At 42.0% G+C, this 18870-nt stretch overlaps 1 protein-coding gene and 1 long non-coding RNA gene across 2 annotated transcripts in view; one reads left to right on the top strand and one right to left on the bottom strand.

The window, feature by feature from the left end:
* Nwd2 (NACHT and WD repeat domain containing 2) overlaps window positions 1–18870 on the bottom strand; it is a 135093-nt gene that overhangs the window by 41322 nt on the left and 74901 nt on the right. Inside the window, exon 3 of the mRNA XM_055623944.1 lies at window positions 12803–12919. Within this exon, the coding sequence (XP_055479919.1) occupies window positions 12803–12919 (117 nt within the window). The remainder of the gene's footprint in view (window positions 1–12802; window positions 12920–18870) is intronic.
* On the top strand, window positions 9825–18306 carry LOC129688895 (uncharacterized). The gene is made up of 3 exons (XR_008722011.1): window positions 9825–12264; window positions 12359–12505; window positions 17905–18306. It is a non-coding gene; the product is annotated as an uncharacterized LOC129688895 (long non-coding RNA).

Here is an 18870-nt window from a genome sequence, read left to right as displayed (position 1 = left end):
CAGAATCCAAGATGTGCAAAGTAAACTCCAGTGCACTTTAGGTAGAGGCCTCTTGGATGGCTGCAAGCTGATACCTTTTCACAGCTGTTTCTCAGTTCTACCTGCTGCAAAGCAGGTTTTGCTGAGTTCCACGTGCAACCTTCTAACTTTAGTTTATCAGGCACAGGAAGACAGCATTATTTTTGATTGCCTCAGAATCCATGATTGACTTTTAGGGCAGAAGAGGGAATTAACAAGGCAACTTGCAACTGTACAATTTTGTATCTGAGAATTCACCCCTGGAGAAGGAACAGACTGACTGCAGTTGCTAACATAAACATGTGTGTAATGGAATACCGCATCTTCCTGGGGGAGAGAAAAAGTCACCAAAATACTGTGAAGACAAAGTCCTACCACTAGAATCAGGGATTGAAGGGGAAACTCCAGGGCTTCGAAAAACATACTTTCATTTAACAACCACATCAGGAATAAGGAAAGGCTGAAAACAAAATAACAAAGGCAAACCTGCTAAAACCTATAGGAAAGAAAGGCCTTCACAAGAGATAGGCTGACATCTTAGAAGACAGATCATGATAGACATGACATCTTTGAAGGTCAGAAGAGACCAAAATGAAACAAAGAAGATGGCCTTAAGTAAGTAAAGATACACCTGCTCCAAAAAGCAATGTTGGCAAAGTGAGAAAGGCCTTAAATTGTTGTTCCACTGGAAAAGTTGAGCAGGGCCTAAGAAATCTAACCTAGAACAGAAGGCAAGATCTCAGAAAGCCTGGAATCATTCCTCCAAAGGATGCCAGAATGCAGAAAAGTTCTGCAAACATTAAAAAAAACTGCGTGAGGGCCACACTCACCCATGTTCTGATGCTCTGGGTCAGCATAGAAGGTGCTAGAGTCACTGGTGGATGGATTTTATGTGGACACTCTGGGGAAAGCAACATGAAATGCTTCGCGGATTCAAGTGCCAGGGGCATGATAGGCATCATGCAAGAGCTTCTTGTTTTCGGAGGGTTTTGTCAAAGAATTCATGAGATTAGAACTTCAAGACAAGGCAGAGTTGGGACGCAGTCTGTGGACAGACGGGCAATGATGAAACTAGTCCCAGGCTCTGCACTTCCCTGACGGGAGACTGTCACCCACGCAGGTGGGACTCTCTAGGAGATATCTGCAACTTGTTTGAGAAGTCGCCGCCATGTGAGGAACTTCTATTTCTTAGCAGGGGGCTTCTCGCACGATGAGATCTTAAAGAGGTATCTTAGAAAACCAATTATTTTGGTTATAAACCTTAGAGAAAAATGCTTCCCAAATTTAGTTGACAGGGTTAAGCTCATGAGCATTAGAAAAAAAATCAAGGATTAAGTTAAACCCTGAAGAAGAAATTCACTCACATTTTCCTAATAGAGAAAGCTTTCACAGAGAGGTGGTCCTCAGCCTTCAATAGCCCCAGGGTCAAGGAGGCAGATTTTCCTTTTTTGTTATTTGAAAACACACGACTTCACATCTGTCTATTTGAAAACTGAGATTAAAAAAGTAGTTCACTAAATCTCCACAGTACTGTGTCAGGTGTAGAAGTTGAGTCTACGGGTGTGAGTTGGGATGTTTCTGTCCAGAGGGGCTCCAAGAGCAAAGCCCCATCTTCACTCCCTTTCTCCATTCTCTCAGCCACCTGATGTGTAAGAAAATGATGGCCTATGCCCTCACTCACCCTCTCTGGGTCTTGCTGCGTACGCAGGGCTCATTCAGCTCACGTCCTGTACAGGGCACATTACAGGCTTCTAGCTTTGGGGTGCAAGGGAGGCTGAGGTGTTAGAATGGGTGGGCTGTCCTCTCTCTTTGATGTAGCACTTCAGGTTGGGGTAGATTCTGAGCAATTTTCCTCAACAGCTTTATCATGGAAAAGGTGGCATCTTAATCTCCTCTCCAGTTAAACTCTCCAATTCATGCACCTGCCTCTGGCTTTGAAGTCATGCTGGATGAGGAACGGTATTCCTTGCTCTGAGCCCTTAATTTCTGGGGGACTTCTAAACTTGCTTGTCAGATTTGATGGAGAGTGTTGGCAAAGCTCCGGATTCCATCTGCTGGGACTCACTTTCCAGCTCCATCATTAACTATCTATACATACTGGAGAGATTAACTGTCCCCAGCCCCAAATACCTCCGAACATTTCATTTATAAATTGGGGACAGGCTGGTAAGATGGCTCAGTGGGTAAAGGCTCTGCCAAGGGTGATGACCTGAGTTTGAGCCCCTTGACCAACATGGTGGGAAAAGGGAACCTGCTTCTGAAAGTTGTCCTCTAACCTCCACTCGCTCACTGTGATATAGATGCATGAATGTACACATATGTATGTATGTGTGTTATATACATACACACACATATATACACATACATACAAACACACACTCAAATAAATAAAAGTAATACTTTAAGAAAGAGCCTAATTCTGTGGGAGGCTGACACAGGTGGATGGCTATGAGTTCGAGGCCAGCCTACAAAGTGAGTTCCAGGACAGCCAAGGCTACACAGAGAAACCCTGTCCTGTAAAACCAACCAACTAACCAATCAATCAAACAAACAAACAAACAAACACACAAACACATTTTTCCTTGTTTTAAATGCTTCTATTAGAAAAATATGAAATAAGACAGTAAGACAAATTCTCCACCAGGAGAATGACAATGTTTTAGAGCTGCTAAGATGGAGTCCCAGCTCACATCACAAAATGTCTTCTGGAGGCTGAATGGCCTCACACTCAGCCTAATATGGTGAGCACATGCATCTCATACAGCCAGGCTTTACTCTTGGCCCAGGGCATAAAACATAGAAACACAATCCCTTCCGAGAATTCGCCATCTCATGGGACCATGAGCAGCACTCCCAGAGCTCCAGTGTTCCTCTCTATGGGTTCCCATTAAGTTCCAAGAAAGCACGGAGCTCTGTCATGGAGACATTAGGGCTTGGGGGCTGCGTCTTGTGCACTCTGTATGTGCTCTTCTGAACCATTTATTTAACAAAATCAATGTGTCTGTGCCCCACGTGTGCAGGTGCGAGAGGAGCCATTCTATATATGTGAGTTAGTAGTACACACATCTATGCTCAAAAAAGAAATCAAGGTACATTGACTCAGAGAGTCAATATGCTTTTAATCCAGCTAAAACAAAAGTGGAGTGAAGACAGACGGAGAAACGTGAGAGCGTGTGCCTATGTGAACCCTAGCTGTACACTCAGCGGGTTCATGTCCTGAACTGATCTTTTTAGCTGTGAGCACTGACAAGAGTGAGGAGTTTTTCCCCACCCCAACAGTTACTTTATCTGAGTCCCACCTATTACAACAGTAATTTGCTCAAAAATTATTGGAATAAATGAGTTCATCAACATAAAGTATTCATAAATAGTCCAAATAAGTGTTCCATTCATTTTTATCTAAAAAATATAAAAGTCCTCAAAACCTTAAACATAAGAAGCTGGTATTTCTTTTAAATGGAGTCAGAGAAATTAAGTGTGCTTAGCTTTCATATACTGTTGAGGTAGAGATAATAAATGTATTAGGTAATATAAATGAAAAGCTATTTAAATGTACAATTATCCAGACAAAACTTAATTTAATCTAACAGTGGCTTTAAGATTCCATAGTTCTATATTTTAGTATACTTTATATATTAATGACATTCCTAATTGCCTTATTAAAATGCATACTTTCTCAAGAAGCAAAAATGACCTGTTGGTCTGCTAAAATTTATGTGCAATCTTTTCTTTTGTACATTGTGAATATTATATAACAATCATGAATCTATTTAGCTATAAAAGAAAATTCTTAAAATACAAAAATCTTGCTATCGTAAGAACTTATTTCTTTGCCCCAAGAAACTTGTAATAAAATATTATTCTTCACTGCAGGGAAACTCAGAGAAACTGAATATACATTTTACATTTTGTCTACTGGAGCAAAGAAGCAGATAACACGAAATTCTTTCCATTCTTCTGTGATATCAAAAAGAGAACTGAATGAGCTGCTTGGTACCACGCAGAAACGTGGGCCTGCTGGTATCCCCATAATCATGGATTATTAAGAAAAACTGAGAAAAAGGAAGCTCACTGTTTCTTTAATTTCCTGAGAAACTTTAACAGATCTACTTAAAATAAGGACAGGGTTGCAAACTGTGTCAGATAAAATTCATGGGAATAGCCTTCTGGTTTTTGGAACTTTATTAAACAAACCAACCAGTTAGCCTACTGGTCATATATTCAGAGATTAAAAATAAACCGATAAAAAGTAAAGCCACACTTATCGATTACAATACCAAACGTATTTGTGTGTGTGTGTGTGTGTGTGTGTGTGTGTGCGCGCGTGCATGATCTTTGGCTTTCTTTGCTTTCAGTAAATTTGGGTTTCTGGGTTATCCTACTCTGTTGTGTAGAGGTAGGTAGACAAAGCCATGCGTTATCAAGACTTTGGGTATGGCTTTCACTGTGTGGTGTCTGCCATTAAAGACAGGTGGACCAAAACGGGATGTCTCCTGAATTTAATCAGTGGCAGGTTCATTCCAGATAGTGTAGTTATAAAATTAAGTAAAAACCAAAGTTAGCTTGAAAGTTTTATAGACAGGATTTAGCCTCATTATTCTTTCTGTCTTGAAGAAATGAGGTATGGAGACAGATAGGATGACTAATAGAGTCTCTTTTTTAAAGTTTGTCTCATCTGCTACATCTTGGAGAAAGCTGAGCGCAGACGTCACTGAGCCTGCCACAGTCAATTAAGATACAATTGCTCCCCTGCTGTTGGGTAATCAGGGTCACCTCTGCATTTATAACTGATTCAAGTTGGGAGCCAATTATCCTTTCACAGGGATATAATCCAGCCTCTTCCAAATGCTTATTCAGCTACCTCTGTTAAGGCTGACCAAAATCCATGAGCCTGGTCTAATTTGGGGGTAAGAAATTAAAAATATTCAAAAATTCAAATTGCTTTGAACAGCTCAGTTCAGATCTGCAGGGGCTGCACAGGTGCCTCAGGACACCCCACACTGAAGGAAGAAAGAAGTGGAGAGCTATTTGCATCTCTACAGATACACCTGCACAACCAGTGTGCCAGCTAAAGAATCAGGGTACGGCTCAGAAAGACAAGAGGGTCTTCTTAGTACGTTGGGGCTTCTAGGGCTGTGGAGTAAGAAAGCCTCAAAAGTCTCACCCCCACCCTTCTGGGGTAAGGTCACTTGCTCTGACTTCATCGCCAGCCTTTTCTTCACACACGCTTGGTGTAGATGCACAAAATGATTTTTTTCCCCTGGAGTTTTAAAGAAGAACAGCAAAACCCAATACTGTGCCCAGTCAGTAGATACACGTGTCTAATGAAGTTCAAGCTCTATCCTTGGTCTGGGGATAAAAGACAGAGATACAATCCCTTCTGAGCATCCATAATCCCTCAGAGGATCACGACAAGCACACATAGAGCTCTGATATTGCCAACTTTACAAGACTTAGAATCGCCCAGGAGGTACACCTCTAGTTTTTACACATTCAACTCAGGAAGAGAGACCCTGAATGGGAGGCACCCCGTGCCCCAGCCTCCTGAACTGAATAAAAATGGAGAAATGGCTAAACACAGTGGAATGACACTCAGGCTGTATTATGAATTCATTCCTCTCTCTTGGCATTGGAAATATGACTGAAGACACAGATGAGGAGCTACACGGAGTTTGCACTGCCGTGACTTCTGCTGCTGTGACAGGTTACACCCTCTCAACCTGCAGGTCAGAAGACACCCTTCCATCCTCAAGTCATTTCTGTCAGGGATTTTGTCCCAGAAAGAAGAAATCAAGTGATACAGGAACCAAAGGGAGAGGACCCAAACCATAAACCGGAACTAGTGAGGAGGGAGAAAAGTTCTAAATATTGGTTTCAATTTTCCCTCATTTCAGAGACTTATGAAGCAAACACAGATAGTAATAAGGAATCTTATGTATACTTCATGTCATATAATACAGACGACACTTTGGTGTGACTTTTCGGCTTTGTGATGATGGGATGGAAGGAAGAGATAATCGCCAAGGTGCCAGCATGGTCACCTTGACTGACCCTTAGCTCATCAGCCCCAGACTTAGCTTCTCACTGATTGTCTCTGTGAAACATCTCTTGTCTGTGCCTGCCTCTCTATCTCAGCTCCTTGGGCGTAGGCTATTGGTCACGTTCCCAGATAGGACCATCGCCTCCAGATTTTCTACTTTACCGATGTCCTTCACACTGCTGACAAATGGAGGCTTGCTCGGTTGAATGAGGAATGTCCCCATAGGCTCGGGCATTTGGATCCTTAGTGCCCAGTAGATGGTGCTGTCCGGAGAGGTGGCCCTGCTGGAGGAGGTGTACGTTTTGAGGGCTCATTGCCTCACCCTGTTCCTGGTTCACTCTCTGCTTCCTGCTTGTTGTTGAGGATGTAATCTCTCTGCTGATATGAAGCCTTCTGCTTACTGCAATGACTTCCTGCCATGATAGTTCTTATCCCTCTGGATCCTAAGCCCGATAAACTTTTTCTTCTATATGTTGCTTTGATCATGGGGTTTTATCAGAGCACAGGAAAGTAACTAATATGAGCGGAGTAGCCTGAAACCATTTTTCTTGTCTCTTGTTCCATAGTGTTATCTACTCTGCTTCTACCTGGGAAACTCTGGTCTCTGAAGGGTCAACATCTCCCTTCTGGACTTGGTTCTTAATCTTTTCAGTAACAGTGCAAGAACTGGTTCTTCTGGGGAATCCTCTGAACTATGGGATCTGAACACATTTTTTGTTTTTGTTTTGTTTTTTTCTTTCTCTGTGTAGTCCTGGCTGTCCTGGACTTGTTTTGTAGACCAGGCTGGCCTTCAACTCACAGAGATCTGCCTGCCTCTGCCTCTCTGAGTGCTGGGATTACAGGGGTGTTCTACCACACCCGGCTCAGAACACATCTTTTATCTCTGCTTTCTGTCACAGCATCAGCATAACACTATTCCACTGGCTTCACTGCATGCCCCCTCCACATTTAGCATGCTCACGAGGGCTTACCTAGTATATCACTCACTTTTAAATCAGAGAACCTACAGGGCCTTTTGTGTGGTCAACTGTGCATTAAAGAACAACATTGTGAAATGTGCTTTTCTAGACTCTTATATAGACTTCTGGCTGGTTGACTTACGTATTACAAAGAGATACCAGGGAAGTACTGGGTTGGGGGTGGGCATGGAGAAGGAATCTTTACTGTGTTCCTGTAGTTTGAATTTCTGGCCTTGTGCAGTGCAGGGTTTTGAAGCTCCCGGTTTCTCTGCCCAGGAAAATTAGACAAAACGTCCAAATTTATTGTGAAAAATAATAGTTGACCCAAGTAATCTTAATAAAGCCATGGGCAACACGGCTTCAGTTCTACTGGAGAAAGGTATTTTGTTCACTAGACCAGTGATTATTTTGTCTGAATCATTCAGCTGTATGGGATTGAATGCCAGGAAGGAACACCAAGAATAAGATAGGCCACTATGATAAACTTTCTGTACACCTGTAGAGGAAGAAGCAGCAGATTGCTGGAGATGGATGTGGGCTATGAACCTGAACAGAGTCTCATTAAGCCAGTAGGAACTTGGAGTAGGATGACGTGGGACTTGGAGCTAGAGACTTTGCTTAGGGATAGGAAAATGGCTCAGCGGATGAGGTGCTAGTCTAGTGAACATGAGGTCTGCATGTTCAGATGCCATATAAATGCTAGGTCTGCGTAGACGCCCACCTGCAATTCTGGATTCAATCAAAAGATTGTGTTTCAAAGAACAAGGTAGAGAGTGATCCTGAGAGATTCATAGCATCAACCTTGTTCAGGCTTGCGTGTGCAGGAACTCCTGCATACATGTGGACCCATACACATATGCGCGCACACACACACACACACACACACACACACACACACACACACATCGCACCATACACACATAAAAAATAAAGAGACTTATGTTTTGGGAGCTAGGGAGATAGCTAAGTTGGTGAAGTGTCTGCTGTGCAAATATGAGGACACGGGTTTGATTCCCAGAACCCACACAAACTTTAGGAACTCGGAAAAGGCTGATTGCCTCTACTTCTCTGGATCTCAGTTTCCAGCTATATAAACATCAAGATTTGTAAACTGCTTAGGTACTGTTTAATTTCGTACCTAAGGCTTTTTCCAGGTCACACATCCTATCAGCCTTTTATCTTTAGGGACACACATATAGCTGAGGATTTCTGGAAATATTAAAAAAACTTGTTCCGGTTGATAATTATGTTTTTTGGCCTTCTGACCTCCATTTGCATGTTGTATCTTCCTTTCCTGGCTTCTTGAGATGACATTTAAATCATTCATTAGCAGAAGAACCTTAGTGTCTGTAGTTCTTTTGTGCTACAACAAGTTTGTAAGATGGCAAGAAGAGAGTTGTCCCCCCCCACCCCCCCGTCTCTGAAAGCATGTGAGGAAGAAGGCTAGGGGTGAGACAGTTAGCACTGTATGGCCTCGGCTCCTGTTCCTGTGTTGTGGGTGGTGTCGATGGGGGTTCGGGTTCGGCTGAGTGTGTCAGTCTTGGTACAGGCAGAACAACTCACTCTATCCTTGAAAGCTGAGGGAGACGGTAGCCATGGCCTCAGCTGTGAGCCTCTCCCTGCTTGCACTGCCGCTCTCTGCAGACAGGTAAAGATTACGGGGTGAGATCGGATGAAGGGGGCTGGAGAGATGGCCCAGCGGCTAAGAGCACTCGCTCTTGCTCACCCCTTAATCTCTGTTCTTTCGGAGGATCGGTGGGTGTCTGGTTCCCACCACCCGCGCCATGGCTCACAACCATCCTTCAGTCTAGTTCCAGAGGATCCAATACCCACTTCTGACTTCCGCGGGCAACAGGCACCTTGTGGTGCGTGTGTGGTGCACATGCCAGGGAGATCCCTTACACTTCAATGGACTGAAGAGTTCAGCCCATGTGCCTGATATGACATCTGTGTGGGGCCAGGGCACACCTGCGTGGAGTCAGGCTTGTGGAGTAAGAGCTTTGGGGACCGACTGAGTCCTTTCACTGGTCTTTAATGAAATATGTCTCTTCTATGTGGAGTCCATCTGAGGTGGTTCGTCCAGGAATGGCCAGTGGCTGTGAGAGAACCATCAGGAGGTAAGAGCCCTGCTGGTGTCTGTGCTCGAAATTTCTGGCCATTTTCCATAGCATCTGGCCCTCGTTACTTTCCTACCGACGATGTTTAAGGGTCCTTCCACTCCACGCTGATGGCAGCATCGGTAATTTTATTTACTTCCTTTTGACAACAGACGTTTTAACTAAAATAAGATGAAATTTCATTGTAGACTTTATTTGCATCCACTAATGACTGACAGTGCTGAGCATTTCTGCATGTTCATCAGTCATGTGACCTTTTTCTTTTAAGGAGTATCTATTGAGATCATTTAGCATATCACTTGGATTATATTAAAAATTTAAAGCAAGTTCTGATTGATTACCTTATATTGGATTAATAGCAGGGGAATAGTTTCTTTTATTCTGTGTAAAGTTTCTTTTCTGTGAAGAAACTTAATTTGATATAATCTCATTGTAATTCTCGCTTTTATATATATTGCTTTTATGCTATAATGATTGAAGATGGAACTTGTGAGCTGCACACTGGAAATGAAAATGCCATTTATCAGTAACATTTTTAAAGAGAACCGTGTTCAGTACGACACTGTTCACCACACATGCAAGCTCAGTTTGGCAATAGAGACGGTAAAGCTTTATACTTTATAGAAGATTCCGGTGTGCACCGGCAGGCTGAGCCTCACAGTAAGTCTCTGCAGTTGCTTCTTCTGATATTATGTCCCAGTCTTTATGGAGGTAGCAAATCACAGTGAGGCCTCTGCTCACCTGTCCGAACCAGAGGGGAACCTCTGCAGAAAGGAAACCTGGGGGCTTTGGGGACTGTTTCCCCCTTCAGTCATTATGCAAATGCCACCTCCTTCAGTGCTGGTGTCTGTTCCCTTCGAGGTCTCCTGAGTGAATCTCTGAGGGCAGGATCAACACCCTAGCTCTAGCCTTTTGTGCTTCATGTAATAAAAACATGTAAAAATAGCTATCTGCTATCAGTAGCATGGCTTGTGTGTCAATGGACATAAAATTTAGAGTCAAGTACATTTAGAATTTCAGCCCACTGTTCCCTGGGCCTCCTGGCTATTTCCAATGAAAGCTTTGCCTGGCCCTGGAATTTTCCCTATTTAACACAAGCTAGTATTTCTAAAGATATAAAATCATTCTTCATTCACTTCATTATTCATTCATTCATTTTTTTTCTTGCAAAAGTCTTTAGCATTCAGGAAACTATCGTTTAGGCTTTGTATCCCACAGGGCACCAGGGTTTGTGGAAATATCTAAATGGAGACAAGGAAACGGTACCTCATGAGTGGCACAAGTGTGCCTTTATCATTGTAGTTACCATAGTTACAACAGGAACCGCTATGGGATGTACTCTCTCCTGTAAACACTGGGCCAGTCTTGTGTAATTTAGGATCATTAGGGTAAATAGTCCATCAGCTCTCTGCAGGCCTTCCTCATGGCTGCTATGAGTTTAAACGTGTAACAAAGGGATGAAGGAGCAGTAGATGATTGGTTCAGACCCAGGAAAGCAGTTAGTAAACCTTAGTCTCAGAACCTGCTAAACTTCTAGTCTTTAAATTATTCATCCTCCCACTTAGCAAGGTATTGAAGTTAATAGCTATAGGTAATGTTACTTGAGGCACAGCATTCTAGAAATGTCTGTAACTTTGGACTTTCTTAGGCTGGGTTTACACAGAGCTACTGAGAAGATGGCCTCCGAGCTGCCCTGAGGTATACACAGCAGTGGGCTTCTCAAATTTAGCTCTCTGAGCATAAAGGAATTTGGCGTGACCTATGTTTGGGAGTTTGAATTTCTCTCACACCTGCCCTATGTTAGTATTCTTTAGTGGCTTGTGTCATTTACTTTGGGGACAGCTATATCACGTATTTTGTGATTGTGAAAGATACCACGGCCAAAAGCGACTTACAGAAGGAGTTTGTTTTGGCTTATGGTTCCAGAAGGATGAGGATCTATCACAGTGGGGAATCACAGCAGCAAGCAGCAGGCATGGCAGGAGGAGAAGTAAGCTGCCTACACCTTAACCATGAGCTCAAGCAGAGAAAGTGAACTGAGAGTAGGCTAAGGCTGTACACTCTCAACTCTTTTTTTTTTTTTCCTTTTTCTTTTTAGTGACACATTTCCTCTTAAGAGTTGTATAACATCTCCAAACAGCATCACCAACTGGGGACAAAGCAAGCCTTTGGGGGAGACTTCTCGTTAAAACCACAGCGGTGGTGCAGCTGGTGATTTGGGTCACTGTTTTCACACATCTGTTCTGCAAACTCTTGCTCCAGGTGTTTCACCTTTGTGTCATTGCGACGCTCTCTCAGCTCTGCATGCCTCAGCCCACCCTGGACCACAGCGAGGTGCTTCTTAAGGTTCAGTAGGATCATGTCTTTCCATTGACCAACACATTTCTTTGACTTTCTTTCTCTTAATATCATTTTCTCTGCCAAACTGACAGCTCCTAATTAGATTGACCATAAGGATATACAGTCAATATGTACAACATTCAAGACATTTCCCCTCATTCCTACAACTCACTCCTTTGCTCACACTCATGAACAGTGGCCAGACTTCCCTGAACATGCCAAGGACATGTCTGAGGACGGATTCCTTGGAGATCTCTGACCTAGAATATCAGCCTCCTTCTTTCCCACCGTTTTCTCCTACCCATCCCATTTTCCTTTCATGGTCATTAACAGCAAATTCCTCCTCTCTCTGAATATTTCCTGATCACCGTTAGAGGAGGTGTGGCCTTGATGGAGGAGTTGAGTCATTGGAGGGGGGGTGGGAGAGGTATACTTTGCAGTTTCAAAGCCTCATGCATTTTACTTGGCTCTCTCACTCTGCCTTGTTTTTTGTCATCTCATTGTGTAAGCTCTCAACGACTTCTCCAGGCCAGGTCTGCCCTCGGGCTGCCTCTCTTCCCACCGTGACTGTCACGCCTCAGAGCATCCCCTGTTTCCTCGGCCAAGGATAGAGGGAAATGCTCTGGATTCAAGACACAGCTTCCTTATGCAAGGCGTGGAAGTGATTTTGCACAGTCTCCCACTACAGAACAGCTCGTCACTGCCACCATGTTTACACAGAGGAGCATGCCACCTTCGGAAAAGCACACCTAGCTGACCGTGATGTTCTTGAAAAGTCACTGCTGACATGGTAACACTTACAGTGAGATCACAAACCCAGGAGGCACTATTTCCTGTCGGGTTTGACTGACTAATGTATTTGTTTTACTTTACAAATCTTTCAGCCACTGTGTTTAAAGAAATGCCGGGCCTTTTAATACTAGGGGAATAAAAAGATACCGTGATGAAACATATCATGGAGCCGCACCAGGAAAGCTGTGCTGGTTACTGCAGGACTGAGAGAATCATCCTCATTGCTGACCCACAGAAAGGTAGGAAATTGGTCAACTCCAAGTCATTCCATCCACAAACATTTCTAAATAGTCACTATTAATTTATAACATGTCTTGTGAGAAGCTGAAGAATTCCTTTCTTTCTTTCTTTCTTTCTTTTTTTTTTTTTCACATGTGGATAAGATGATAGTTAAACTTCTTTAAAATAGTTAAGATGTCTTTCTCTTGGCACAAAGAAACAGAACGAACAAAACCTCAAAACCTAACCCCCACAAGTCAGCGCACATTCTCACATTCTCACGACTTAGTAGAAAACATTAGTGTTCTTATACCCACAACAAAGCATGGACCTGCAGAAGTTTTCAAGCACTCTTCCAACAGCTTCATGCGCATCTTCTGCAGCTCGGGGCTGTCCCATTCATCTTCGTGAACTCCCCAGTACAGATCTATGACCTGTGGACAAATGGATGAAGCAGCATTAATTCCCCTGCAGGGAAACTGAATTTACCCATGGGCTTCATTCTTGTTCACAATGTCAAGCTAATGTGACGTTCAACTTTCCTCCTGGCAGCTTTCCTGTGGGGGCGGGGCACTGATTTTCCAAGATCCATCCACAGAGACATGTTTTTATCCCATGATGGTTTGGGAATGAACATTGAATTCCTTATTTTGTTTCTGATATAGGAATCAGACGATCACAGAGAAAAGAAAATGCTAAATGTCAGAGGTTCTGGAGTATAGGATTTAATTACATTAAGTTAGCAAAAAAATTTATGTATCTGGGATAATAAATTCACCATATTACTTATGACAAATCACACTGTAAAATATTATTTACTGTGCATGCTAATATGGGAATAGATACTGATCTGGCATTGAGTACTTACTTTTTTGTTCTAAGGAAAGAAAAAGAAACCAAAGAAGAACAAAACGAAACAAAACAAAAAACAACCAAAAACCCAAAAGCCCCACCCTCTCTTTCTGTTAACATCATATTTTATTTCAGAAGATAGATATTTTGGCTATGTCTGTTTTATCTGTGAACAATTTGGCTTTCATCAATGCATATCTGAAGAACCTTATTGGGAAATAGAAAGGTATGCCTTACTGAGAGATGAGGATAATAGAATCCTCTATCTCATGACTTCAAACACTCCCTGGGAAGATTCTGTAAGTCTGTAAAACTTTCAGAAGTCAGCTCTGTGAAAAGATCCATGGAGAGCAGCGGGTTCATTTCCTTTAGTCAGCACTATCTGCATAAAGTAACTCTTCCTCCTCCCCACTCCCAGGCTTTGAGGGTTTCTGCTTTTCCGCCCCTCATTTCCTGCTTCAGGAAAGAGAAACTCCCTGTCTTCCTTAAGGTTTGCCTGGGCTTGGGTGAGAGCCAGCCAGGAGAAGGGAGTCCTCTGTGGTCCAGCAGCTTTGTGTGCTTCCTGGTTCCAGGCTGTTCCCACACAGGTTGCTTCGACTAGATATCTGATTTCTTAAACTTGAATGTTAGACCTCTGATAGTATGTTTTAAAAAATATTCCCATGAGGATAGAGTCAGGGTTTGTTGGTGAAGAGTACTTGGTGTTCAATCACGAGGACCACAGAGTGAAGATTCCAGCATCCATGTCTGGGGGACCCATAACTTCTGTAACTCCAGTTTCAAAGCTCATACAGACACACATACGGACAATAAATCTTTTAAAACATATTCTCACAGTCCATTCCAGGACTTCCAGCATATCTGAGACTCTCTACACTGACTTGGGGAATGCCTCCACATGGTAAGGTTTAACAATGCAGCATTAAGGAGGGATAACTGTCAAAGAGGTGATAACTGGATCAATCAATTGGAGAACCATTAGCTGGGGCAATTTAAAATTAAGGATGAATAATTGAAGACTTAAAATTCAGTTTCTGTAGGGCTCCGTGGGTCTTGTGACTCCTGACTCTTGGGCTAGACAGTAGAGAAACAGCAGATGCTCCTTTCACTGAATTGCAGAGAAAAGAGCTATGTGTTACTGAGTTTCAGGAGGGCACAGATGTCATCTATGAAGAGAATAGGACAGAAAGAGCTGTAAAGTAATTTGACCATATTCTTTCTGTGTGATTTAGAAAGTGCCTCTTTTTTAAAAAGACATTTTAATTTCCGTTGCCAGAAAACTATTATAAAACTGTTTTCTATAATATTTAATATAATAATATAAATGTTAAAACAGGACATTTAAATTTTTAAATTTCCTTTTAAAATCAATTTATTTGACTATTTTGGGGACGTGCGTGTTCTGTCTTCGCTTGTGCTCCACATGCATGCCTGGTGCCCACTGAGGTCAGAAGAGAGTATTGGATTCTCTGGGATGTGATGAGTTAGCAGACGCTTCTGAGCTGCCCACGCGTATGTTGGAAACTGAACTCAGGTCCTCTGCAAGAGTAACAAGGGCTCTTAATTGTTGAGCCAACTCTCCAGTCTCTAAAACAGGGCATTTTTCCAGCCATACTCAACTCCATTGCTGTGTGAATGGTACTCCAACTGTGTCATGGACAACAGAACCATCAGACAGACCTTGTCTTCATGTGTGCTGACACTGACTGGATGTGAGCTCTTGCTCTCTAGGACAACATTACAGTGAGCAACAGAGCAGGAAAGATACACATGCCACAAAATAACTAGTAAGAAAACTCAAAAGTGGTGACAAATGACACATAGGTCAAAGAAGAAACCACAAGGGAAATAAATTTGGACTAATGAAAATGAAGATTAAGCATACTGAAGTTATGGGAAGCAGTCAAAGTAGCATTTAAGAAAAAAATGTAGCTAAAAAGAGCAATATTAAAATATTTCAAATCAGCGACAGAGCTTTCCTTTTAAGGCAGTAGAGAAAGAAGAAGAGCAAGCAAGAACAAAATAACCAATCAGGAAGAGTGAAGCAACAGCTCATTATGGAAATTTATAAGCCAGAAAAATAGAGGGAGTCAGTAAGGCAAAACATTATTGAAAATGTTAGCAAAATAAAACTTTAGTGAAAGTTAAAATGACTTTAAAGGAAGAAGACTCAAATTATCTACACCAGTAGTTATATGTTATTATTACCCACCTCACAGGAACAATGAGTACAAAAAATACTAGAAAGAACCAACTGTATGCCAACGAGTTAGAACTGAGATGAACCTGGTATTAAGACACAGAGTTGACTCAAGACAAACACATAATCTATGGCATCTTAAGAAGAGATCAAACAGTGAATACTGCATTATATCGCTGAAAAGAACTGCCCAGCTCCAGATGGACAGGCTGGTAATGTCTGTCAAACACATACAGAAGAGTTAATATCCTTTCTACATAAACATTTCCAACGTAGGAGAGAGGGCCCTTTCTAAGGACAGTGCAAGTCAGGTACAAAAAGTAGACAGAAAACCCTAGGGAAATTGTAGATTGATTTTTATGATTACAAGGCAGAAATCCTCAACAAATATTAGAAAGTTCAAACTAGTTGTATAGAAACATATTTATACAAGATAACCAAGTAAGATTTTTTTATAATCCAAAGTTGGTTAAAATGTTAGACAAACTGGCTAATACAAACAGAATAAAGAACAAAATTTACATTTTTATCTCAACAGGCAAAAAAAAATTGACAAGATTGAACCTATTTTATGATAAAAATACCTAATAATGTAGATACAGAAACAGACTTTCTCAGCCAGATAAAACACATTTGCACAAACCCCACAACTAACGTTGTACTTAATAGAGAAAAACCTTCTCTTACGATTAGAAAAAAGAGGCATCCACATCCACCATTCTTGTTCAACACTGCACTGGCGCCTTTATCAGGATAAAGAAGAAATAAAATATGTACATGCATATATATGTATGTATATACATATATACGTCCAACACATATACCAATAAAAACAACAACAGATAACAAGGAAAAATAATAAACAGACGATGGAAGAAAATAATAAATCAGAATATCAAAAATACATAATGTTGATGACTCCATAACAGAAAAATAATTAAATGTGAGCAGAAATTCTGACTAGATCCTTCTCCAAAGAATAGACACACATTTCTGACAATCATAAAAAAGATTCGCAGTATTACTCATTATCAGGGAAACATAAGTCAAAGCCAAGATAAGATCACAATTATGTACTCGAGTCTCTTTTGGATATATGCCTAGGAGTGATATGGCTGAATCTTGAGGAAGCGCTATCCCTTGTTGTCTGAGAAAGCGCCAGATTGATTTCCAGAGTGGTTGTACCAGTTTACATTCCCACCAGCAGTGGAGGAGGGTTCCCCTTTCTCCACATCCTCTCCAGCAATGTGTTGTCACTTGAGTTTTTGATCTTGGCCATTCTGATGTGTGTAAGGTGACATCTCAGGGTCATTTTGATTTGCATTTCCCTTATGACTAAGGACGTTGAACATTTAAGTGTTTCTCTGCCATTTGATATTCCTCTATTGAGAATTCTTTGTTTAGCTCTCTTCCCCAATTTTTCATTGAATTACTTGGTTTATTGCTTTTCAGCTTCTTTAGTTCTTTATATATACTGGATATTAGCCCTCTGTCAGATAGAGGGTTGGTGAAGATTCTTTCCCAATCTGTAGGCATTTGTTTTATTTTGATGACAGACACACACAGTATATACTCACTCATATAGACATATAATATAGAATAAACCTACTAAAATCTGTACATCTAAAGAAACTAATCAAGAGGGAGAACCCTGACTAAAATGCTCTATCCCCATCCTGAAAGGCAAAGAGGATGGACATCAGAAGAAGAAGAAAACAGGAAACAAGTTAGGAACCTGCCAGAGAGGGCCTCTGAAAGCCTCTGCCCTGCAGACTATCAAAGCAGACGCTGAGACTTATGGCCAACTGTTGGGCAGAGTGCATGGAATCTTATGAAAGAAGTGGGAAAGAGTAAGATCTGGAGAGGACAGGAACTCCACAAGGAGAGCAACAGAACCAGAAAATTTGAACACAGGGGTCTTTCCAGAGACTCATCTTCCAACCAAGGACCATGCATGGAGATAACCTAGAACTCCTGTACAGATGTAGCCCATGGCAGTTCAGTGTCCAAGTGGGTTACATAGTAATGGGAAGAGGAACTGCCTCTGACATAATCTGATTGGCCTGTTCTTTGATCATCTCCCCCTGAGGGGGGAGCAGCCTTACCAGGCCACAGAAGATGACAATGCAGCCACTTTTGATGAGAACTGATAGACTAAGATCAGAAGGAAGGAAAAGAAGACCTCCCCTATCAGTGGACTTGGGGAGGGGCATTCGTGAAGAAGGGGAAGGGAAGGTGGGATTAGGAGGGGAGGAGGGAGGGGTTTATGGGGGGATAAAAAGTGAATAAAGTGTAATTAATAAAAGTTACTAAATAAATAAATAAATAAATAAATAAATGAAAAAATCACAATTATGTGTCCACCAGGCTGTTGAAGGCGAGGAGAGGCTGGAAATGCATGTGTTCCAGATGGAAACAGCAAGTGGACCAAACACTGTGAAGGGTCTGGCAGCTCCTGGAGTGGTCAGAATTAACTCACGACCCACCCCTACTATCCAGTGAAACAAACCCAAGAATAATGAGCACATGTGTCAACATGCAAACTTGCACTTGGATGTTAGTAGGGGAATCCTTACTCAGAGAAATGAGCGTGCAGGAAGAACCCAGCATCTACCACTGGGTTATTTGGCAACGGGTGAAGTAGTGGGATACGGCTACAGGCTACAATGCCGGTGAACTTTGAAAACCTTAACTGGAAGAGGCCAGTTACGGAGGGCTACAGATTTCACCATCTCAAAGTGGTTCCTGAGGGTGACTGAGGAAGGAGGAAAGGGGGGGCCTATGTGATAGGCACAGGGTTTCTTTCAGGGTGACAAAAATGTTCTAAAATAAAATTTTCTAATTGCCACACAACTGTGACTATACAAAAACACCCCCTTGCGTCACACAGTTTAAGACTGCATCTCAATAAAGCTGTTTCTAAATGACTCTTTGTACATCTATTTATATGGTAATTTTCCACTGTTCTTAAATTCCCTGTCCATAAGGTAGTTGGGTGCAAGAATAATGGATGTTTAAAACAAATACCTAGAATATTAAAGGCTAAACACTAAGATCTAACTGAGTAGGTGCAGACCAAATGACCAGAATAAAATTTTCCCACAGGGCTCTTATTTCCATTCAGCTTGCCCATTGCAGAACGCACAGCGTCGCAAGACTGATCGGCCACCTTACCTTTTGCTACAGTGTTTGCATCTTTTGTCCTTAGAGTTTGGTCACTAGTGCCCTCACCCAGGCCTTCGTAAACAGCCCATCCTTTTACTTCAACAGCTTTGTTTAAATATTCTCCTGCCTCCAGTTTTTCTCCATTACATTGTCTTTCCCATATGTCTT

The sequence above is a fragment of the Psammomys obesus genome, unplaced genomic scaffold, assembly GCF_907164565.1.
Source record: "Psammomys obesus unplaced genomic scaffold, mPsaObe1.curated_primary_1811, whole genome shotgun sequence".
NCBI classification, from domain to species: Eukaryota; Metazoa; Chordata; class Mammalia; order Rodentia; family Muridae; genus Psammomys; species Psammomys obesus.
Note: the sequence above shows the minus strand (reverse complement) of the source record. Positions and strands in the feature narration are given on the sequence as shown.